At 44.8% G+C, this 25,054-nt stretch overlaps 1 protein-coding gene across 2 annotated transcripts in view; it reads left to right on the top strand.

Annotated features, from left to right (window-relative positions):
• Positions 1 to 13,972, top strand: part of Ptpn12 (protein tyrosine phosphatase non-receptor type 12) — a 59,405-nt gene extending 45,433 nt beyond the window's left edge. For both annotated transcript variants that reach the window (XM_075956425.1, XM_075956426.1), the window contains 6 exons: positions 2,660 to 3,600; positions 6,252 to 6,329; positions 6,720 to 6,784; positions 8,457 to 8,487; positions 10,805 to 10,906; positions 13,128 to 13,972. In XM_075956425.1, coding sequence (XP_075812540.1) covers positions 2,660 to 3,600; positions 6,252 to 6,329; positions 6,720 to 6,784; positions 8,457 to 8,487; positions 10,805 to 10,906; positions 13,128 to 13,189 — 1,279 coding nt within the window. In that variant the 3' untranslated portion in view covers positions 13,190 to 13,972. The remainder of the gene's footprint in view (positions 1 to 2,659; positions 3,601 to 6,251; positions 6,330 to 6,719; positions 6,785 to 8,456; positions 8,488 to 10,804; positions 10,907 to 13,127) is intronic.
• Positions 13,973 to 25,054: the final 11,082 nt, after the last annotated feature.

Here is a 25,054-nt window from a genome sequence, read left to right as displayed (position 1 = left end):
ACGCAAGGCAGCATTTGGAAGGTAAAGGCGGAAAGGTCAGGGTGCTGAGACTGACGTGTGCCTGTCCCTGTGGTGTGTGCACCTCTCACACAGACAGTGAAGTCAGGTGCTCACGGCCGTCCTCAGCAAGACTGCCAGCAGAGGGGAGAGGGCTGAAAGAGACTCCTGGAAATGCGGGGGTATTTCAGGGAAAGATGACCCCAGATAAGACTCCTAGTAATAGCAGATACGTAGCCTGAACTGGCCATCTCCTGTGACCGGCTTGGTGCCTAGACCAGTTGTCATCAGAGAGGCTTCATCCAGCACCTGATGGAAACAGATGTAGACCCACAGCCGAATTAAGCAGAGTTTGGGGGAATTCTGCTTAAAAGAAAGGATTGTAGGAGCCAGAGGAGTCAAGAAAACTCACAGGATCAACTGTAGCATGAATTCTAATTGGTATTAATAATAAAAACCGAGAGTTATAGGGGTTAATACTGAAGATTAGAGAAGCAAAGTGGCCAGCCTCTAGAATGTTCTTTTACCTCTACCAGTGTTCAGACTGAAGGAGCAATCCTGTCCTCAGATTGTCTCTCCTCAGACTGCAACTGTCTCCCAGGACTGCACTGAGCTCCTGTCTCCTCCCACCTTATGTTCCTCTCTCCACCCAGCCATATCACTCCTGTCTCCACCTCCCTGGTGCTGGCATTAAAGACGTGGGATCCTGAGTCCTGGGATCACCTTTGTGTGAGCTCTGTTTCTCTTTTGACAGAGATTCAGGGTGGCCTTGACCTAAGGATCCCTCTGCCCCCACCTCCTGAGTCCTGGGATTAAAGCTGTGTGCTTCCACTTCGTGGCCTCTAGTGGTTTAGCTCTGCATTCTGATCCTCAGACAAGCTCATGGAGACTGAACCGACAACCAGGGAGCCTGCACAGGGCTGGCCTAGGCCTGCTGCATATATGACAGTTTTGTAGCCTGATCTTCTTGTGGGACTCCTAGAACTGGGAGCAGGGTCTGTCTCTAACTCTCCGCGCCTCTCACTGGGTCTCGTGCCGTGTTTTATGGATACTCATGGGGGACTGCCCTCTCCTGAACAGAAACAGGGGAGGGGTGGATGTGGGGTGGGGCCACAGAGGGGGAATGGAGTATAGAGGTACTGGGAAGAGTGGAGGAAGGGGAAGCTGTGGCCAGTACAATGTCAGACCTATAACAGTAGATAAAGAAAATCACAAATGAGACTAATTCATTTCATCACTTAAAAGTTTAGAGCGCAGTCTAACTGAACTAATCAGATAGGTTCATCACGTGACATTGTTATTAATTCCAGATTGGCACGCTTAGGGTCTTATGCTTGTTCCCGCAGTAATTTCCAACTTTGTGCTCTCTGTTTTCTCCAGTCGAATTGTTTGTTTTCTCCAGTCGAATTGTTTCCTCTCACTGTTAAAAATTTCTTTGAGGCTCAGATGTAATTTTTAAAGTTATTGCTCTAGATCAGAAAAGGTATAGCACAGGTAAAGCATCCTTCTCAATTAAAAAGTAAGTAACTGGGGCTGGCTAAGGCTCCGCAGGTAAGGACCCAGGTTCAGTTCCTAGCACCCGTGTCACGTTGCTCACACCACTTGAAACTCTAGCTCCAGGGAACCAATGTCCTCTCCTGGCCTCCATGAGCACACATGCACACGCACACTCAAACACAGTTATTTAATTACTTTTTAAATGTGTATGGGTGTTTAAACTTCATTTACACCTGTCTACCCCGTGTGTGCCTGGTACCCCTAGAGGCCACATAAAGCATCAGATCCCCTTGGGCTGGAGTTAGACAGTTACAGGCTGTCGTGTGCGTGTTGGAAATTGACCTGTGCCTGGCTTCCACTGTTTTATTTCCTTCCATTAGTTTATTAGCAAAGGGGATGGGTGTTTGTTTGCTGGTAATGATTCTTTTATATGCTAGACACTGGCTACAGCTAAGCTGGACTTAATCAGAATCAGAAGGCCTTAGAGAACAGTTGTTTTTAACTTAGCATTTTCTCATTCTGTGAGAAATCAGTACCTTTGAAGATACAAGTATACACTTCCTCTAGAAGGTTATGTTCTGGTGAGTGAGATGGTCATTCCAGCGTGTGCAGGACAGAGCCCGGAGACTGTACTAGGCTGTGCACTGAGACTCTGACTGAAAAGGCAACATAATTTTAGAACCAAAACCAGTTTTAAAAGAAAAGTCTCATATTATATAGTTGGGAGTGAAAGCAGAAAGAGTAAAAGAAAAATTTATATTATACAGTTGGGAGTGTAAGAAAGAGTAAAAGAAAAGTTTATATTGTACAGTTGGGAGTGTAAGAAAGAGTAAAGGAAAGTTTACATTGTACAGTTGGGAGTGTAGGGAAGAGTAAAAGGAAAGTTTACATTGTACAGTTGGTAGTGTAGGGAAGAGTAAGCCGGACTGGGGAGCAGTGGTGACCTGGGAAGCGGACCCCGCTGTCCGAGGAGGGTGACTGTGATGCTTCCCTGACAGGACAGTTAGAGAACCGACCGCTAAGAAAGCCATCAAAACTAAAGTCTTACAATTAGAACTTTATAACCACATTGTAATGGATTTTAATGTACTAGTTCTTGCTGCAGAAATATTAGTCAACTTTTAAAATGTTAAACATTCCTGAAGTCCGGTTTGTTTTTTTCCAGTTGCCTTGTAGAAGGGGATGCCAAGGAAGAAATCCTGCAGCCACCAGAACCTCACCCGGTGCCGCCCATCTTGACGCCTTCTCCCCCTTCGGCCTTTCCGACCGTCACTACCGTGTGGCAGGACAGTGACAGATACCACCCAAAGCCAGTGTTGCACATGGTCTCATCAGAGCAGCATTCAGCAGACCTCAACAGAAATTACAATAAATCTTCAGACCTTACAGGGAAAAACGAATCACCTGTTGAACATGTAGATAAAAAATTAGAGCGAAATTTAAGTTTTGAGATTAAGAAAGTTCCTCTCCAAGAGGGCCCCAAAAGTTTTGATGGGAACACACTGTTGAATAGGGGACATGCGATTAAAATTAAATCTGCTTCATCGTCTGTGGTTGACAAAACGTCTAGGCCACAGGAGTTAAATTCAGGTAATCTAAAAGTTGATGGTGTTTCTCAGAATTCCTGTGTGGACTGCAGTGTGACAAATTCAGACAGAGTCCCCGATTCTTCAGAAGAGTCCCAGAACTCCCACACACCGCCACGGCCAGACCGCTTGCCTCTCGATAAGACAGGACATGTGGCATGGTCATTTCACGGACCTGAACACGCCACACCCGTATCCGACTCATCCGAGGGCAAATCCCCAGACAACCATTCTCAGCCTGTAAAGACCGCGAGCTCGGCAGACGCTGACACCCACGAGCGCGTGGACCATCACAGCAGCTCTCCCCTGTTGAGAGCGCCCCTCAGCTTTACCAACCCCCTTCACTCTGACGACTCCGACTCAGAGGACAGGGACTCTGACGGTGCTGTGACCAAGAACAAGACGAGCATTTCCACGGCCAGCGCCACCGTCTCTGCTGCCAGCGGTGCTGAGAGCAGCTCCACCAGGAAGGTGCTGCCCATGTCCATTGCTAGACAGAGCGTGGCGGGAGCTGAAGAAGGTAATGTGGCCTGAAGGCCCCTACTGTCTGCCCCTGTCTGTCCTGGAGTTTACATCCACAGTATTCCTGTCCTTATTAGAAGATTGCTTTGGTCACGTGTAGCCTAGTGTTTTAAGTCAGATTTATCGACTAAATAATTAGAAATAAACCAGAAAAAATAATTTGCAGTGTCAGTGATGCAAAATACTGTAGAACACTTGCTGAGCTATTAATTTCACCCTTGCTTCTTGTAAATACTTAATGGACTTTTTTTCTATCATTAACTACAAAATATTTTTTCTTTTTTTTTTTTTTTTAAAGACAGGGTTTCTCTGTGTAGCTTTGGAGCCTGTCCTGGAACTAGCTCTGTAGACCAGGCTGGCTCTGAACTCACAGAGATCCGCCTGCCTCTGCCTCCCAAGTGCTGGGATCAAAGTCATGTGCCAACCACTGCCCAGCTACAAAAGCTTTAAAGAACTCTTTTCACAAATGCTTCAAGTAAAGTTATTTCCAGTGGGACATTAACCCACAACAGACTGGAAAGTATTCAGCTGACTAGCGGCCATTTGATACCTTCAGACTCGAGAAGGGTGTGTGTTTGCCCCATACCAGGTCTGTACTTACCCTCTCTGCTTTAAGCAGCCTGCTATGTCTGTAAGACATGCTGTTTCAAGACAGAGGGTCTCCTTATGAAGGCCAGGCTGGCCCAGAACTCAGGGTCCTCCCGCCTCCACCCACCTTGCCCTGGGTTCTGGTTTGCATCACCATGTCTGTTGTGTAGTATTGGTTCTTGAAATCTTCATGGTGCCTTCCCTCTTGTTTGGTTTTTTAAATAAGAACCTGGAACTTTATTTTTCTGCCTCAATCCTATGTACTCTGAGATATCCAGGGATACATTATTATGACTGCCACAAATAGCGTTGTTTTTCAGGGCTAGAGAAATGGCTCAGTCGTCAAGAATACTTGTTGCTCTTCGAGTTCAATTCCCAGCACCCACATGGCAGCTCACCACTGTCTGTAACTCCAGTTCCAGGGGGCCTGACACCCTCACAGTGTGTATAAAATAAGATTTGTTTTGTTCGTTTTTTTGAGACGGGGCTTCTCTGTGTGGTAGTCCTGCCTTTCCTGGAACTATCTCTGTAAACCAGGCTAGCCTCGAACTCAGGGATCTGACTGCCTCTCAAGTGTTGAGATTAAAGGCAGGCATGAGCCACCACTACTGGGCAAGTAATTTTTAGTTGTTCTAATTACTTGTAGATTGTATCGTGTATTATTTATTCTATAGTTGATTATTACTTAATTTGTTACTTGCTTTGTAAAACAATTGACACAAAAAATAGAGAATTTTGTATTTGAATTTGTTAGTGAATTAACCCAATAAATTTGTATTGATAACCAAAAATAGTATTTCGTATAAGCTGCTGCCTGACAAAATTTTTCACTATGAATTCTTTCATTTCCCCTTTTTCCCCCCTTTCTTTTTTTATTTTCTTTCCTGTACCCACGGCCTGTACATACCAAACATGCACAATTTTGACTTCAGTTTTTTCCTAAGTCTGACATTCTTTTTCAGATTTGGCTAGTGTGGGCCCCACACACTGTGATGTGCAGCAACCGTATTAAAATAGCGAAGTCTCTGGTTGTATGGCTCTTGGGGGTGGAGGAGGGGCTGTTGGGGAATCTGTACAGAGAGCTTGTCGTGCACACAAGGCCGTTTGGAGATCCACGGAGAGGCATGCAGTTGGAAAGCAAGGGCCACCGTTAGGGAACACTTCTTGACGAGAAAGAACCCGGTTAGAACTTAGCAGCGCACAGAACTTGGTGCTGGTGTCTTGTGTCCTTCCTGTGGTCGCCAGTGGTAAGATGGCAGGGAGAAACGGAGCCGCTGCCGCTCTTGGATGAGGTAGAGAGTGCGGGCGCTCTGGGTAGGCGCATCAGTGTTGTGTCGGAGCTGTGGACTGAAGACGGGCTGGCCAGCCGCAGCAGTGCTCGCTGGAAATTTACTTGATTTGCCGTTTGTAGTGCTTATGCCTATCAGATGTGATAAAACAAGGGTATCCTGCCGTAGTGTTGGTCGTCAAAGAAACCAAGCATAAAGCCTGGACAAAAGAATAAGGATCCTCAGTACAGTTCTCCTCATGTCTGCGTACACCTGCACACCAGTGTGCCCTTGCCTTGTTCTCTCCCTAGAGCTGGACTTCAGCGACCTAACACACTGGTTTATCCCGAGCCGTAAGGCCGACCTGTGGGGCTTGCTTAACGCAGTATCATTTATCTTTTAGAGGGGCTAATTTGGTTTCCACTGGTGTAAAAACCTTTAAGATGACTTTATATCTTTGATGTGGCGTCAGATGACACTGTTCACAGCACTTGGTTCCTAAAATATTAGTGGCTGTATTAACTAGAATGATAGCTCGCGCTTCAAACGGTAGTTGAGTTGCCCGGCATGGGACTCGGGCACATACTTGGAGCCGAGTAAAGCTTGCGGGGAGAACGGGACGGTCAGAGCAGCGTCGTCGGGGTTAGCAGGACCCGAGCAGCAGTGCACTCCGCTCCTCCTCTGCTCTGTCACGGATGGAGTGGTAATGGTGTTTGGAGCTCATGTTCTTTGCTGCTTGAATGGCATTTTATTGCTTGTTTAATTCTTGGATTTTTTTATATTTTTAATTTAGACGTTGATGTTAGTGAAGAGTCGCCTCCTCCCCTACCTGAACGAACACCTGAGTCGTTTGTATTAGCAAGTGAGCAGAGTGAGTATCTCTTCTACACGGCTGATGTTAATCTAGCAGTTATTGCGCTGAGTAATTAGGGTCAAAGTGTGAGTTTTAATTGATGCTGACAGCTTTTTATTACTCACTTGAAAACCCTTTCACGTAGTATTGTTTTCCCTTCCTGAGAGGGCTAAATGATCGAATTTGTAGTAGTCATTGGGAACTGCTAAAATTAAATGCGGTGTTTGCGGTTGGTGTCTTTTCGTTCATCAGTGGCAGTGCATACTGCTTCACTGTTTAGTGTGTGTAAATTAACGCGAGCTTTGAGTCATGGGCGGGCATGTCTGTGAAGATAGTTGCTACAATGTATAGGATGCGTCTTTATATTTAAAGACAGAATTTAATATACTGCGTTTCCCTGTTCCTCAGCTATACCTGTGAGACCCGAATGGAGTGAACTCCCAAGTCAGGAGTCGGAACAGAGAGGATCCGAAGTGAGTCCTTGGAGGCTGGGGTGGCTCTAGCTCAGCCTTAGAGCTGTGTGCTGATTGGCCGCTTCTGCCCTTGCTATGGCTGACCCTTTTTTCTGCTTACGTGTTTATTGTGATTTTTAATTTTTTAATTAATTTATTGTACATCTGGACTGCAGTTTCTTCTCTCTCCTCCCAGCCCCTCCCTCCACCTCCTTTCTGCCCCTGCCCCCATCCTTTCCTCCTCCAGAGCTGTGCTGAAAAGGCCAACCTCCCGTAGACTCACACTGGGTCACCTTGCCCAGCTCTAACACTAGGGGAGGTGCAGCGTCTTACTGCAGCTTGATAGCCCTGCTTTGTTGATGTCCATAGTTGATTGCTTTTGATTAGCATTGCTTAGGGGGTTATTTGGTTGGTTGGTTTTGTTTTACTTTTTAAAACAGGGTCTTTTTTTATGAATAAATAAATCTTTTTTTAATGTTTAAAAAGAAAGTATTTTGAGCTGGGTTTATTCTTCTTCCTCTATTTCTCTTATTCTTAGATTTAGTCTTTTCATAGCGTCCCAGTTAAGACAGGATCTTCTATCACCAAACTGCTGTGAAATTTATCCTATGTGCAAGGCTGCCCTTGAATGGCTGACTCTCCTGCCTGTCCTCCTTAGTTGGGGGTTATCCATATTATACACTTGTACCACCGCATCTTGCTGTACACCAAGATTTCTGATTCCAAGTTGATGTAAAATGCAAGATACAGCCTTTTTTTAAAAAGATACATTTTTATTTTAAAAGAACTCCCTGACTTTGTAAGGCCGTCTCTTCAGACTATTATTTCGTCAAACTGCTCTTGAAAAAATTTTTTAAATTAGTCCGTGTTTTGAATTATTTTGGAAGTACAAACAGTACTTAGTATTTGGGGGATCTGGTCCCCTGTCAGACACAGCCAGTTTGGTCGTGGTAGTTTGTGCTCAGGGAGACCACAGTTGGTAGGACACAGTAGATGGCTGGAACGTTCCAGTGGCGTGTTCTCCTTTAGAGTGCAGGTCAGTATAGTAAGCGCTGCCGAGACGGCTCAGTGGGTCAGAGCAGGCTGTTCACACGTAAGGACCTGAGTTCCCACCCTAGAGCCCTTGTAAAAATCCAGGTGTGCCCTCAAATGCCTGTGACCCCAGTGCCTGGTTCAGTGAGAGACTGCCGCAGAGGAGAAAGGCAGGGAGCAACAGTACAGCAGGACTCCAGGGCCGTCCCCTTAGCGCCACGCAGGCACGTGCACGCTCACGTGCGCACACACGCGCGCACACACACACACACACACACACACACACACACACACACGCCAACACAAAGGGGAGTTTTTGAAATAACATCATAAAATTTCAAGTGTAATGAAACACTATTGCTTTCTTTTTCTTGGTGTAAAAATCAAGATATAGACCAAGATGGTAGTGCATACCTGTAATCCTAGAACTTAGGGAGAGGAGGGAAAGAAGGTCAGGATTTAAGACTATCCTTGTCGGTAATAGTGAGTTTAAAGCCAGCCCAGCCTATGTGAGATTCTGTTTCAGAAATAAATGAATAAAATAACGAGGGGATTTTTTTTTAATACACCTCAGTTTCTTGGGGTATATACCTATAATAAATATTCTGTTTATTACACATAAGATGCACATAATTGCAATAGCTATTAAATGTCTTTGCAGGACTTGATAACCTCTGGAAATGAAAAATGTGGTAAGTTACTAGATTATTTTTTCCTTTTTACTTTATAGATTGATTTCAGTAAAATAGTACGTGTCATGTTTCATACTGGTTGGTTATTTTCTATGTAGGATAACTTCTCTGTGATAAAATTTATTTATTTTTGTTATTTTCCGAAATAAGGTTTCTCTGTAGCTTTGGTGCCTGTCCCGGCACCTGTCCTCTCTTGTAGCCCAGGCTGGCCTCGAACTCACAGAGGTCTGCCTGCTTCTGCCTCCCGAGTGCTGGGATTTAATGCGTGTGCCACCACTGCCTGGCCCTCTGTGATAAAATTCTAAGCTGGCTGTACCTACATGTTATTGATCTGACTTGGAAAGTTGTGGCAACATTTATTTCTAGAAGTCACAGGTTTATGGGAAATGGTTGCTTTTTCATCGTTTATTAAAATATCCAGAAGCTGGGGGATAGCTCTGACTGAGCGGGGTCTAGTTTATTTCTAGCACCAAAATTAACAACAGTTACAGTTACTTAGAAGTTTGCTTCTGTCTGAGTAAATGGACCTACAAGTGGAAATGTGCTTATAAAAACCAGTTGTTTTAGGACTCTTCTGTTGAGGATGTTTGTGTTTATTTGAAAATAAATCAATAGTTATACTATCAAGTTTGATCGAGACTGTCTGAGTGGGTACCTAGCATGCATGAAGGCCAGGTTCCCCAGCCCTCACAGATGAGGCACCGAGGTGCATGCCTGCAGTCCAGAGTCAAGGCCAGCCTGTGCTGTACAAAACTGTATCTCAGATGGGGGGAAGAGGGACAGTGGGAGGGTGTCTGCCGTAGTAAAGTAAATCACATTATTGATGTCAGTTTTAGCTACCTTTCTTCGATGACAGCTAGAAAGCTGAGTTACATCAGCAACACATAGCAAACGCTCCTGACACGTCCTGCCTCAGATGGCAATGTCCCCTTTCCTGTAGCAGTTGGGCTCTTGATGTTGCCTGCTCCTTTCATATGCTCCAGTTAGCACCCTCTCTTTTCTCCCTGGCTTTTGTAAGCTTTGGATTGAAAAACTGAGTCCTGCTGCTCAGTGATGGTCACATAACTAAGAACTCAGGTCTTAAGTCTGCATCTCCTTTCTCTTAGGAGATGCCATGGGGACCTCATCACCAGTAGTTCATGTATGTCTCGTTTCCATTGTGTCGGTGTTGGATCTTGTCAGGGAGTTTACCTCACTACTGAGATGATCTGTGTGTGTCTCCTCCTGGGCCGTCAGCATAACCCCCAGGTCAAGTCCTATGAGCTGAAGGGTGAAGGCCCTTGTTTTCAAGCCTGGCAGCCTGTGTTAATCCCTAGGACCCACACAGTAGGAGAGACTGACTACTGAACATTGTCCTCTGGCCTCCACGCATAAGCTATGTATGGTTTTGCATTCTCATAAATGAGAAATGCGAACGGTTTAAAGGAAAACCAAGCAGGGCATGCTGATACATATCTGCCTGAAATTTTGGTGCTTAGGAAGAGGAGCAGTTAGACACCAACCTGGGCACACAGAAGATTGTTTTAGCAAAATGGAAAGATTCAGAGAGGGGGGGCAAAGAAGAAAATGACCAACCTTAGTAGGTCTGTTGACTCTTCACTAGGCTACGAACATCTTAAGGCCAGGAAACATCTTTAGACTTATCCTGGATTCCAGAAGGAGGGTCAGGGAGATGGACAGGAGCTGTAGAGGCTGGGCTGGGCACACCTGACCTCGGAGCACTCTGGAGGCAGAGGCCGGCGGACAATCTCTGCGGTCTGCGGCCAGCCTGGGCTACAGCAAGTTCCAGGCCAGCTGGGGCTGCAGAGTGAGACCCTCAGGGAGGGAGGGAGGGGGGCATAAGTTGTAGAAGGAAAAATGTGAATTACTGTTTAAAAAAAACTTTCTATTGATCTTTAAATGAGTAAACTAGCTACAGTTTAAACAAGAAGACTTCAAAAGAATTAATGGGAGCATGGTAAATTATCCATTAATTAGAAACTTGTTTGACTGTAATTACTTTACGAAAGTGTAGCTTACAATGCCCGGGATTGACGAGATGAAGTAAATGTACAAGAACCGTCTTCACAGAGTGCTGGGCTGTTGTACACTCTGTGAGTCTAGCGCACAGGAGGCTGAGACAGGAGACCTGAAGCCACAGAGTGGCCTGCTCTATGCGGTGGGCCCTCAGAACGGCACCAGAAAGTCACGTAACTGGAACCCAGCTTGTCCTGCGTGCCCACTCTCCTTGTATTTACCTCAGAGCCTCTAGAAATGATCAGCAGAGTATTGTGACCTTAGAGGGTGGTGATTAATATGGACTTGTTTTTTACTTTAGATGCAGGGGGCATCCACACAGAGGCGTGCACAGACTCTCCATCTCCTTTGAGCGACAAGAAAGATGAAACAACAGAAAGCCTAACTGAAGCCACAGATATTGGTAATTCACGTCATAATTCTAATAGGCCACCATAGTGGCGTTCTTTCAGTGCCTGCATCTGACAATAGGAGATAGAGGCAGATGGATCTCTGTGAGTTCAAAAAGAAATTCATAGTGAATTTCTGACGAGCCAGGACTACTTAATAAGACCCTTTCTCAAAAGATAACAAAAATTAGAAGCGTAGATCAGTCATTGAGAGCACTTCAACCCAGGTGTGCCTTGAGTCCTGGCAAGAGTAAGAAAATATATTACTACTATTTTTCAGGATTTCCATAAGGCAGATTTATAACGATAATATGTTTTTATTTACTGGTAACTGAGAGAGAGTGCGTGTGTGTGGTGTGTACTGTGGAGATGAAAAGGTAGTTTTTGGAAGTGGGCTCTTCTCTTCGACCGTGGGTTCGTGGTATTCATCTCCGGCTGTCAAACTTGGCAGCCGTACTTCTAGCCCTTATCAGACTTTATAGTGTATTATATTAAGATTCTGAAATGCCAAGAGTAAAAGCATGTATGTATGGTTAAAATTGCTTGAAATTATGAAATAATTAACTTACTCTGTTTCAGGCAGAGATTAAAAATCAAAGTTTTTAAAATTGCAATATAAGGAACTGGAAGTCTAACTCAGTTGAGAGGTTGCTTGCCCAGCTTGTGAGAAGCCCTGGGTTTGAGCCCCAGCACCATGTAGACCCAGCCAGCACTTGGGAGGGGCAGACAGAAAGATCCGTTCAAGGGGATCTTCCTGTGACGAGAGAGAGGCCAGGCTGCTCTGTGGATGACTTGGTTTCGGAGGAGAAAGGAAGCTATAGTCTAGTGTAAGCAGACCTGCGCGCTGTGTGACTGTTCCAGCACCCTGCTTCTGCCTCCTAAGTGCTGGGATTAAAGGCGCGCACCACCACCACCACCGCCTGGCTCAGTGTTTTGATTATTATATGGCAGAAGGACTTTGTTTTCTGGCCCCGTCTATTTGGTATAATCCATTTGGTGTTATGTGTCTGTGTGAGGTGTCAGGAGTTACAGACAGGTTTGAGCTGCCTTGTGGGTGCTGGGAATTAGAGCGCCCAGTGCTCTTAGTCGCTGAGCCATATGTCAGTCCCATACTTGTTGGACCTTCATGAGCGCGTCCTCCTCTAGGTTAGGAAACTTTTCTTCTATGATTTTGTTGGAAATATTTTCTTGGCCTTTGAGATGGATTTCTTCTCCTTCTAATCCTATTATTCTTAAATCTCAGATTTCCGGGATGTTTTGTGTTAGGAATTGTAACATTTTCTGTGGCTGATGGATCCATCTCTGCTTTTGTATCTTCAATGCCTGTGATTTTTCTGTCTCTTGTAACTGTTGGAGTTTTCCTCTGTAGTTCCTGTTCACATTCCTAAGTTTCTCATTTCTAGAATTCCGTTTGTGTTTTTTTCATCACGTCCATGTTCAGGTCTTGGAACACTTTTATTCATGTCCTTCAACTGCTTTTTTCTTGACCTTAAGGAGTGTATTCATTTTATCTAATTGTTTGTGTTTTCCTGGCTTTCTTTGAGAGGTTTTTCATTTCCTTCAAATGTATGTTTGTGTCCTGGATTCTCTAAGGGATTTATTCGTTTCCTCTTTTAGGACGAGGTCTTGTGCTTCTGCTGTGCTGGGGTCTCCAGGGGCTGCTGCCGTAGGACAGCTGAGCTCCAGGGTTAGTGGTTGTGCCATTAGACACATCAGCGTCTGGGGTTGGGGTGATTATACATAGGTCTAGTGCTGATTTCTGGGTTTGTCTTTGCTGGGTGGGTGTTTGGTTCCCAGGTTTCTGTTTCCTCGAGGTTTTCAGTGTTGGCTGTGTGCTGCCTGTTTTAAATGCCTGCTCAGCTGGTGTGTTGATGGGGATGCTTGCTGGTGTAGAAGGCTGGGGGAAGGGAGGCCTGGGGATGGTCTGTGGGATCACCCAGGAGGCGTGGCCCAGGGGGAGGGAACTGACAACCCTGGGAATTGGGTCTGGGGGAGAAGAGATAGTGTCCAGTGTCTGTGGGCAGCCTACCTGTTCTTCTGGGAGCTGGGGGGTCTGGGACACGGTGCTGTGGTGGCCATGAGAGCCACAGAGTGGCGGGGGGCTGCCACCGTGTTGTGTTGCAGCGCTGGGGCAACCCTGAGAATTGGGTTTGGAGAAGCAGCTATGAGTGCATTCTTACTGTTTTTAAAGTGGTTTTGAATGTTAATGTGATGATGGTATTTTTTTGTCTATAGGTTTCGGCAATCGCTGTGGAAAACCTAAAGGACCAAGAGATCCACCTTCAGAATGGACATGATTCAGGGAGTTAAAGGACACTTTAAATTATACTGGAAAATTCAAGTGCCACTGAAAGCCAGATTTATAGTATTCCATCTTTAAAATGTGGGACTAACAGCAGTGTAGATCGTTACCTTAATGTTTTTGCCGGGACCATCTACCTGCCTTATACTACATTTAGGAAAAAGTATTACCTATTGTTTATTTTGTAACTTCAAGTATTACTGCCTTAATGTCTCTTAACCCTGTTACAAGCTGCTTGTAGCCCTGTTAATATAGTAATACTTTTATGATAATTGAGTCAAAGGACTACTCTTCTGCTGTTTTATCATGTATGCATTATTTTGTATATGTACAGGGCAAGTAGGTATATAATTTGATAAAGTTGAAGTCATAAAATATTATTAACAAGATGTAAGAATTTCTGCATGGTCTAAGTCTTTGTGTACCTTATTTGTAAATTATTTGCCCTGAAGTTTTAGAAACAGTTTCTGAATTTTAAAATTGCTGGTTTCATGCAGCCAGCGCTGCAGGTTATCAGAGATCAAAGATTGTAACAATAATGCATTTTGTAAATTGTGAGCAAGAAGTTATTTTTATATTATTACTGTCTAATTGTTCGTCCTGATGGGTCTTGTTTTCATCTAGTCACAGAGATTCAGTAAGTGCCTTGGAACAATATTGAATTCTCTTAGCTCGTGTGTGTTACTTTAAATTTTGAATTCAGCTGGGATTAGAAGACTATCAGAATATATGTATGTTTCAGGATATTTGACCTATAAAAAACAGTTTTACAGTGCTACATCTTGAATTCTTTTTTTATTCTAAAGAAAAGGTTGTATTATTTAATTATGTGTGTGTGTGTATATATAAATGTGTGTGTACCTCTGTGGAGTTATGTGCATGTGAGTGCTAGCGCCCACAGACACCAGAGACATCGGGTATCAGGTCCCCCTAGAACCAGGGTTACAGGAGATTGTGAGCCGTTCAGCATGGTGGCTGGGAACTGAGCTTGGGTCCTCTGGAAGAGTGGTGTGTGTTCTTAGCTGCTGCACCATCAGCAGCCCCTCAGTCTTACCTTCTAAGTCCCCACTTAATTATGGAGGAGGAATAGTGCCGCATACGTGTGGACAGCCCCATGGGAGACCAGGGAAGGACGGTCCTGTGATCCCTTCAGCACGCAAGTTTTAAGGCTAGCAGGGGCAACATAATGAGATTTGGTCTCAAAAAGGGTACAGGGAGACTAGAACGTGCCCTCTGAGAAAACTGTGGCTTGCCCCTGCTCTGAGCACAGCATCCACGTCACTGTTACTCTCCCACGACCCCAGACCACCTAACAAGTGAGATGGGAAGAGTCTTCATGTCCCATGATGGGAGCTCAAGTCCTGTCCGTAAACTCCAGGACTAAATTTCAGTCTCAGGGATTGGAATTGGACATTAAGTTTTTCCTGTGTTTAAAAAGGATAGTAAAACCATGAGATTGAAAATAAATTGAGTAGCTTATTTGTTGTTTCTGCTTTAATTATGTGTTTGTGAGTTTTGTTGGTTTTGGTTTTTGAGCCAGTTTCTGATGTCTCCCAGACTTCTTCCAGTTGTATTATGAACCCACATTGGGCCTTGATTTGCTGCTGATCCACCTCAGCCTTCCAATGTTGGTATTATAACTTTATGTTAGCACTTGTTTAAATGATTTTCATGTTGATTGCTTAGAATATGAAAAGTTGTCATATATTTTAGTCATTAGAAAATGGTAGTCCATGCCAGGGGATGGGGCGCACGCATTTAATCCCAGCACTCTGGAGGCAGAGGCAGGCGGTCTCTGTGAGTTTGAGGCCAGACTGATTTACAAAGCGAGTTCCAGGACAGCCGTAGTCTTTTCTAAAACCAAAAAGGAAAATGATAATTGACAATTGCAAGATAGAAATATAAATACTGTAGGCTGTCTGAGTGCTGCAGCCTATGCTGGCAAGACATGTTCCTAGGAACCCTTAAACCCATGTGGTGTGTGTCTCAGACATGTTCCTAGGAACCCTTAAACCCATGTGGTGTGTGTCTCAGACATGTTCCTAGGAACCCTTAAACCCATGTGATGTGTGTCTCAGACATGTTCCTAGGAACCCTTAAACCCATGTGGTGTGTGTCTCAGACATGTTCCTAGTAACCCTTAAACCCATGTGGTGTGTGTCTGAGACATGTTCCTAGGAACCCTTAAACCCATGTGGTGTGTGTCTCAGACATGTTCCTAGTAACCCTTAAACCCATGTGATATGTGTCTCAGACATGTTCCTAGGAACCCTTAAACCCATGTGGTGTGTGTCTCAGACATGTTCCTAGTAACCCTTAAACCCATGTGGTGTGTGTCTCAGACATGTTCCTAGGAACCCTTAAACCCATGTGGTGTGTGTCTCAGACATGTTCCTAGTAACCCTTAAACCCATGTGGTGTGTGTCTCAGACATGTTCCTAGGAACCCTTAAACCCATGTGGTGTGTGTCTCAGACATGTTCCTAGTAACCCTTAAACCCATGTGGTGTGTGTCTCAGACATGTTCCTAGGAACCCTTAAACCCATGTGGTGTGTGTCTCAGACATGTTCCTAGTAACCCTTAAACCCATGTGGTGTGTGTCTCAGACATGTTCCTAGGAACCCTTAAACCCATGTGGTGTGTGTCTGTATTCCTAGTAACCCTGAAACCCATGTGGTGTGTGTCTGTGACATGTTCCTAGTAACCCTTAAACCCATGTGATGTGTGTCTCAGACATGTTCCTAGTAACCCTTAAACCCATGTGGTGTGTGTCTGAGACATGTTCCTAGTAACCCTTAAACCCGTGTGGTGTGTGTCTGAGACATGTTCCTAGTAACCCTTAAACCCGTGTGATGTGTGTCTCAGATATGTTCCTAGTAATCCTTAAACCCGTGTGATGTGTGTCTGAAAAAATAACCTAAGGTCTAGAAATGGAGTGAAGTCAGAGTGTTTGTTAACCAGACACACGAGGACCTGAGTTTGGATCCTCATCACTCGACATAAAAGAACAGGTATGGATCAGGCCTGGTGTGCACACATTTAATCTTGGCGCTTGGGATGCAGAAGCAGGCAGATCTCTGTGAATTTGAGGCTGCCAGCCTGGTCTGCATAGCAAGTTTCAAGGCAACCAGGTACTGACTTCTAATTCAGGGTTAGGAGGTGGAATGGGGGCTCTTGGGAGTTTCTGGTTTGGCATTCCAGCTGAATCAGTGAACTGATTGCAGGTTTGATGAGGAACTTTCTCAAAAAATGCAGTGGGTGGGAGACAGAAGACATGTCTCAGCAATTAGGAGCACTGGCTACTCTTCTGGAGGATCCACATCAGATCCGACACCCACTTACCTCATGGTGGTGCATGTACACATGCCGGTGAAACACTCATAACATAAAATGAGTATGTTTAAACCTTTTTTAAATATTTATTTATTTATTATGTATACAATATTCTGTCTGTGTGCATGCCTGCAGGCCAGAAGAGGGCACCAGACCCCACTACAGATGGTTGTGAGCCACCATATGGTTGAACTCAGGACCTTTGGAAGAACAGGCAATGCTCTTAACCTCTGAGCCATCTCTCCAGCCCTGTTTAAACCTTTTAAAACTGTGGAAAGGGTTAGTAAGATGACTCAGTGGGGAAGTGCTTACCATGCAGACCTGATGACCTGAGTCTGTGTGTGCTAGACCCAGAAGCATGAAGTATCTGGTCCTAGCACATGTACTGGAAATGAGGGGCAAATACACTCTCCCCAAGTGCACAGGACAGCTAGCCTGCTGTATCCAGTGGTCCTGCAAACAGACTGTCTTGACCACACAGATTCTGTGGCCGCATACACACACACGCACACACAATGTGGAGAGCAATTGAGGAAATCATCGGTATTGACCAGTGACCTCAACACATGTACCTGCACACATGTGGTGAATACATAACAAAAATGGTGAATTGTTTAAATCTGGTGTTAGTTTCTAAAGATTGTGGCTTGGGGGTTTCTTGAAATATCTTCATTGGAATGTGTAGAAGTTAGCTCAATTCAGGAAATAACAAGGCTAACTAAAAGATAAACAATTATGTTTTTATTTAAGGGGAAAACTCACAAAACAGGAACGAGAAGCCCAAGCTCAGCTGTGCTGCAAGAGAATCACACAGAGAGAGAGCACCTGGGCCGTGCGCCTGTTTTTTCTCTGGGTCCCTGAAAGCCACACCCTAACGTGGTCCCACCTCTTGCAGATAATTGGTTAACAAAGCTTCCCCATCACCCTCCCCCTTTTGTCTAAACAAGAGCTATCCAACCCAATGCAAAACTATATACAATAGGGAACAGATATCAAGTATAAAATTACAAACAACATAAACAGTATTAAGCAAGGAACACGTGATAAATGTTTTAACGAACATTCTATTCCAAAGACTCTAAGTCCAGCATTGGAAATAATAAGCTTGGCCAAATCATAAGAGGAAGGTAACCACGACTATCTAATCTTCAACCCATCGAAGCCTGAGAAGATAATATTACTTGAGTCAAGTAGTATATAATGGAGACAATTGGCTACCTGCGCAACCACCCAAAGTCTCATTTGCAGCATTGCAGCACCAACTTTGGCTAAGGCCTAGCGTAACTGACAGACCATTTCCAGAGGCAGGGAATTTTTCAGCACCATCCTACCCTGTCTTGGCAAGGTTTGGCAGTCCTTTTCCTTGTGTCCTGCTTATCCAGTCTGGATACTATGTGCTTTGTCAGTGGTTGAGGTATAGGCAGTTTCTTGCCCGAGTGGAGTGTCTTTTCTCAACATTCTCTCAGGAATAGATTGGTGCTGTCGGGAGCAATCATGTCTCATGTCAACAGAACCCTAAGTTATTTAAATGCCATATTCTACAGATCCTTGAAGTGTTTGAAGATTATCTAGGCAGAATACAATCTCTATATATCTAAACAGCCTAATTAATCTGACTATATGTATATCAAACATGACCAACGATTGACCTATGATATTTAATAGCTGTATAACTTAAAGACTAAGACTTCATGTCAGAATATTAAATAATCTTTACTGTGCAGTAAAGGAGAACAATGACCTCAAAATGTAAACAATGTATAAGTATCTTAATCAGAGGTAAGAATAATATATAAGCAATATGAAAACATCCTAAAAGTTGTATCAGTATACAAAATGTCCTAAACAGGTAGAAACATGCATGTATACAATATTACAGAATAACTTTGCATAGGTATACAAATACTGTAAACAGAAATAAATAATCCTTTAAATCAATAACTATAAGAGGCCATCCCTTTGGTAATAGAGAAGGCAGAGGAATTCCAGATTGTAGCTTTGGAGCCTGTCCTGGAACTAGCTCTTGTAGACCAGGCTGGTCTCGAACTCAAAGAGATCCGCCTGCCTCTGCCTCCCGAGTGCTGGGATTAAAGGTGTGAGCCACCATCGCCCGCCTTCCTTTTTTGATTTTTTTGAGACAGTTTTTCTGTGTAGCCCTGGCTGTCCTGGAACTAACTCACTGTGTAGATCAGGCTGGCCTTGAACTCAGAGATCCACCTGCCTCTGCCTCCAAAGTACAGGGATCAAAGGGGTGCGCCACCACTCCCAGGTTAGCAGGTCTTTCTGTTCAGCGTTTAACACATAAATGTTCAAAAATACAAACGCCGAGTTATACAGCAACCCATGGTCTACGATTAGCGACTGCTGCATCTGCCTTGTTACCCCTATAAACACTTAGGTTCCCTTCATCCTTTAGCCCAGGTGTTGGCAGGAAGGGGGCAGCTGTTCAAAGGAAGCTGCAACCCGGCAAGTTCAGGAAGTGTTTGGCCACTGGAGGGAGTCCAAAGGCCACGAAATGTGCGAGGAAGTCGCTGGTGTGAGGAAGTCGCTGGTGTGAGGAAGTCTCTGGTGGTGAGGGAGAAGTCGCTGGTGGTGAGGAAGTCGCTGGTGGTGAGGACACCCGGGTAAAAGGAGCTGTCTGGAGTGCACGAGTCCCCAAGAGTAACTTGATCTCCCGCTTCCCTGGTTTCTGAGAAGTTATCCACGCTGGACGTTCGAAGGCAACGGGCTGGCTAGAACTCCCACGATTGTGGAGAGGTTGGACTGTTACAGACCTAGAGTCAGGCGTCTCAGGCTTTCAGCCTCTAGGTAGCCACTTACTGCCCCCTCTGTGTATGACCTCCCTGTGACCACTGAACCAGAAGCTGAGCATCACCTGATAGCATCTGGGGCGGGGTGGGGGGGAGCAGGGGTCACTTTCCTGTGACCCATCTGATGCTACCATCCAAGAGCTTGAAAATGTTTTCATATATGATTTTTTTTTTTTTAGTTTTTTTCGAGACAGGGTTTCTCTGTGGCTTTGGAGCCTGTCCTGGAACTAGCCCCGTAGACCAGGCTGGTCTCGAACTCACAGAGATCCGCCTGCCTCTGCCTCCCAAGTGCTGGGATTAAAGGCATGTGCCACCATTGCCCTGCGATATGTGACTTCTTTTGTTGTTACTATAAAACTACAAAATTGCTACTTTGTTAAAACATGGAATTTGGGGGGCTGGAGAAGAAGACCCTTGTTGGGAGTGGTCTGCTCTTGCAGAAGACCCGACCCGAGTTCTGAGCACCCCACACAGTGACTCCCAGCCACTCCCAACTCCAATTCCTGGAACCTGTGTCTCTTTTTAAAACATGGGATTTGAGGTAACCTAAATTTGCCTTCCTGGGCCTTGGTCATTCATATTTTACTTCAGAGCAAACTCTCTTTCCTTCTCTTGGGAGTGAGAACTGTCTTTCACATTGATGCCTTCATTTCTTCTTCTTCTTTTTTTTTTTAAAACAGTTGTTTAATTACAGAAGAGAACCCACATCACTGACATCAAAGGATTCTTGCTATCACAAATTCTAATGTAATGATTTGGATCAGAAAGCTTCATTAACTCGGGGTGCTATATTTACGGAAACTAGCTCTTAATAATGCACTGAATGTTGGGTGTTTTATGACGTGGGCCTTCGGGGCGGTCTGTTCTAACAGAAGTAAGGCTAGCACCCCGTATGTAAATGCCCCATCCCGAGCGGTATGTACAGCACCGTTTGTGGGTTTGCCTGCTGCTGTGAAGACAAGGACCAGTTTACCCGTGTCCCCAGCACTCACATAGAGCGCTGTCCAGCACACCAGTGCAGGATGTCCTTACCAAAGTACTGAGAGGACAAAGAGAACCACCATACTCGCAATGTTCTGTGATGGAGAGAGGACTCGGGAGGGATGGTTCAGAGGTAAAGGACACTATCTGCTCTTCCAGATTCTCTAGGAATATGGTGACTCACGATCATCTATAATGGGATCTGATGCCTGCTGCTGGTGTCCATGAAGATAGAACACTCATGTACATAAAATACTTTAATAACCCCAAGGCCCAGCTTTGTGTGCCCCAAGGCCCAGCTTTTAAAAAAAGGTTTATTTTTATTTTATGTGAATTAGTGTTTTGCCTATATATATATGTATACACACACACATATATATATACACATATATATGTATACACACACACACATACTGCATGTGCACCTGGTACCTAGGGGTCCTCCTGGGACAGGAGTTAGACACATTTCTGAGCCATTATATGAATGTCCTCTGCAGGAGCAGTTGAGCATTATGAGTCATCCAGTCAGCCTTATTAGGAGCGTTTTTGTAGGTTTGTTTTATTTTATTTTTTTAATATTTATTTATGTATTATATATACAATATTCTGTCTGTATGCCTGAAGGCCAGATGAGGGCACCAGACGTCTTTACAGATGGTTGTGAGCCACCATGTGGTTGCCGGGAATTGAACTCAGGACCTTTGGAAGAGCAGGCAATGCTCTTAACAACTGAGCCACCTCTCCAGCCCCTGTAGGTTTGTTTTAATCTCCAGAGGAGAATGTAATATCATTTTTCATATTGTAATTTCAAATTCATTTGTTCCCCTATTCCATGTCATCTTGACAGCCTGTCCAGGTGGAGATCCTGAGACACAGGAGAAATTCTTTCTTTGTTGTCGTTGAGACAGGATCTCACTATGTAGCCCTGGCTGGCTTGGAACTTTGTGTAGACCAGGCTGGCCTCGAGATCAAGGAGATCTGCTTGTTTCTGCCCCACCCCTACCCCTAAGCACTGAGATTCAACACTTGTGACATGTTTTGGTGAGGGTTTCTATTGCTGTGATAAATACCATGACCAAAAACAATGTAGGGAGAGATGTTTATTTCAGCTTACAGTTCCATAACACAGTCCATCACCAAGGGGAGGCAGGGCCTGATGCAGAAGCCATGGAAAGGCTGTGAACTAACTTTTATTTTCCTGGATTGCTCTGAGCAGTCTGGTGGAAATCAGGATCCTGGGAGGAGGAGCGACAGAAACTGAGGACTCTAGAAGGGGAAGAAGAGCTGACCTACATGAGGAGAAAACACATCACGTTTCTCCTTTGTCTTTGCCCTGGGCCTGAGCTCTGCCATCTGCTGTGTAGCTGGACCACTGATTCTATTCCTGAGTGTGCCGAGAATAAGCTCCAGTACCTTGACTGGTGACTGGGGACACCGAGAGCTCCGCCCCCTGGTGACATAAGTACAGAATGGAACGCAGTATAGCAGGGCAGGCTCCGTGGGTGAGGAAAGAGTGGGGCCACCAACAAGAACTGTAGAATGGGCCTGTCCAGACCGGGTTCAAAGGAACAACCTCACCTCTAATGGGCAAGCACACAGGACAAGCAAACTGCGTTCCCTGCTCTTGCGACTCCCACTCTGTCCATGCATGTGTGCATACATACACACGTGTGTGTATATAAACTATAGACCCTGAGACAACAGAACTCAATGAGAATGATTTTCACCTGAGGGCAACTTTCCTGTTAGACTTCACTTTCTAAAGAGCGGGATACTAAGATTATCACGGACATTTCTGTTAGACTTCACTTTCTAAAGAGCGGGATACTAAGATTATCACGGACATTTCTGGATGAAAACTCCTGAAAAGAAGCTGTGTACGCAGAGATTGACAGGCTGATTAGAATTGCGGTACAGCGGAGATTGGAACGTTGCGGGTTCAGAGGTAAGTGCTTTATCTTGGGCTGTTCTAGCACACTGGAACAGCCATTCCTTACCCACCTCTGTACAGAACTAACACCTTGTGACATATATATATATATTCAATCTACTAATTTAACAGACTTTTGGCTTTCTTCAGTCCAAAAGCTAAAAGTGTCATTGAATAGTATCTTGAGTCCATGAAAAAGTGTCCCCATCTGGTTATCCTTGCCTCTCTGGTGTGTGTAGCTAATAGGTTTTCTGCCCTAAATAATAAGCCTCTTTGCTGATGCAGTAAGCCAGATCAAGCTGAACTGAAAAAGTATAAGAACAGGTTTGTTGAGGGCAAAGCAACTCCCGGGCAGGTTCCCTGGTCTCAGAGACCAAGGTCAAAGAGGTCACATGCCTGAGCAGGGCAGGGAGGTTTTATAGGTGGTAGGTGAGGGGTGATGATGTGTCCACAGGAAGCGGGGTTTGTGCCCAAGTTTGGTCAAAAGCTGAGAGCTTATATGGGGATTTGGGTGACTGGCGGCGTCAGGGAAGGAAGCCACAGTAACCTCCAAGAATGTGGAAATGGGCTTCTGGCTCCTTTCCTTTGCTCAGAGACTCTCTGAGTGGGTGGGGTGAGGCGGGGAGAGATGGGGTTGTCCATGCAGGAATGAGGCAGAAGTTCCATCAGAACAGACCCAACAGTATATTTGAGACTCACCTTGATTTATGACTTTCTCTGTTCTATACAACTTCATGGAACTGCTTACATTGGGATATGGAATTGAGGTGAGGTAAATCTGTGTTCCCAGACTGTGAGCACTCAAAGTATCTCCAGAATAAACTCTTATTCCTTTTAGGAAGAGAGCTATGGTTCTGCATGGACACATTTAATTTATACCTAATATATCGAGTGAATGCATCAAAGTACAAATAGACAAATGGGGTTAAGTTCGGGTAGGATAATTAAAGATGTGTTTTTTTTTTTTTAACAAAAATGCTCCTTTCCTCTAATTTTCAAATGTGTTGATGTGTTTGTGTCTTTGCTTCAAGACTGACTGTAACGGAATGACATTAATATTATTTGGCACAGAAGAAGCTTGGTTAATGCCATTAATACAGACAGAAGCACAGTCGGAATGCCCATAGTATGTATGGTCCATTTCCAGCACAATTTACAAACTGGCACATGCCTATAAAACTCGGCTCCTGGAAGGTGGAGGCAGGAAGACCAGAATAACAACAGGTTAAGGCCAAGGGTATTGTGGCTACATAGTGAATTTGAAGCTTGGGCTTCATGAAATCCTGTTTCAAAATTGCAAAAGAGGGAATAGAAGCTGGGTGGGTATACACTTGCAGGCCTACCTAGAATTTGGAGGCATGCCCAAGAAGCTCAAGCGTGGATTACAGATCAAATTATTATCTCAAACAAAATGAAATACCTGAAGAGAACAACACAGGCTGCCCACAACTGAGATTCTATTTCTGGAGGAAGGAAAGCTGGGGAAAAAAAAAAAGAGGGCAGAGGTCAATGAGGTCCAGATTTTGCAGAGGCAGAGTGTGGCCATGGGAGAGCTTGTTCTTCTGGAGTATCTCAGGGCCATGGAGTACTAGGTCTACCAAGACTGAGTGCCGAGAGGACCAGAACCAGAGAAATCCAAGGCAGTAAGTGACCTGTTGTTTTGTGTACTTTTAACCTTTAGTTTGTGTATGTGTGTATGGTTGTTTCGTCTGCACTTACATCTCTGCACATTTGAGCAGTGCCCATAGAGAACAGAAGAGGGTGTTGGATCCCCTGGAACTGGAGTTATAGAGTGTTGTTAGCTGTCTTGTGGGTGTTGGGTATTGAACCTAACCACTGAGCCATTTTTCCAGTCCAAAGACAAGGTCTTCACAGTGCCCCATAAGTTATGCAAATACTCCTAGAATGCAGAGAATGGAGAAACAGAACAATACCCGGCTTCTACGTTATTTTGTTTGTTGTCATGATAGCAGAACCAGGTAATTTTTCTTCCTTTCCTTTCTTGACAGGGTCTCACTGTATAGCCCTTGCTGGCCTGGAGTTTGCTTTGTAGATCAGGCTGGCCTTGAACTCACTTCCCAAGAACTGGGATTAAAGGTATGTGCCACTAGAGCTGTTTTTTTTCTTTAATGTGTGTCTGGGGTTTTGGGTGTGTGTATGAGAATGCTAAATGTCCTTGGGGGTCAGCAGAAGGCATCAGACCCTCTGGAGCTGGAATTAAAGATGAGTGTGAGAGAAGACATGGTAACCGCTAAGACAGGTGTGAGCAGAGACATGGTAACCGCTAAGACAGGTGTGAGCAGAGACATGGTAACCGCTAAGACAGGTGTGAGCAGAGACATGGTAACCGCTAAGACAGGTGTGAGCAGAGACATGGTAACTGCTAAGACAGGTGTGAGCAGAGACACGGTAACCGCTAAGACAGGTGTGAGCAGAGACACGGTAACCGCTAAGACAGGTGTGAGCAGAGACATGGTAACTGCTAAGACAGGTGTGAGCAGAGACACGGTAACCGCTAAGACAGGTGTGAGCAGAGACATGGTAACCGCTAAGACAGGTGTGAGCAGAGACATGGTAACCGCTAAGACAGGTGTGAGCAGAGACATGGTAACCGCTAAGACAGGTGTGAGTAGAGACATGGTAACCGCTAAGACAGGTGTAAGCAGAGACTTGGGTGCTGGGGACTCAGCCCCAGTCGTCTGGAAGAACAGCTAGTGCTTGTAACTGCTAAGCCATTTTTCCAGCCCCAGTAGTTTTCAGAACACTTTTTTAGGTTCACAAAAACTAAACTGAGCAGAATGTAGAA

The sequence above is a fragment of the Microtus pennsylvanicus genome, chromosome 22, assembly GCF_037038515.1.
Source record: "Microtus pennsylvanicus isolate mMicPen1 chromosome 22, mMicPen1.hap1, whole genome shotgun sequence".
Taxonomy (NCBI): Eukaryota; Metazoa; Chordata; class Mammalia; order Rodentia; family Cricetidae; genus Microtus; species Microtus pennsylvanicus.
Note: the sequence above shows the minus strand (reverse complement) of the source record. Positions and strands in the feature narration are given on the sequence as shown.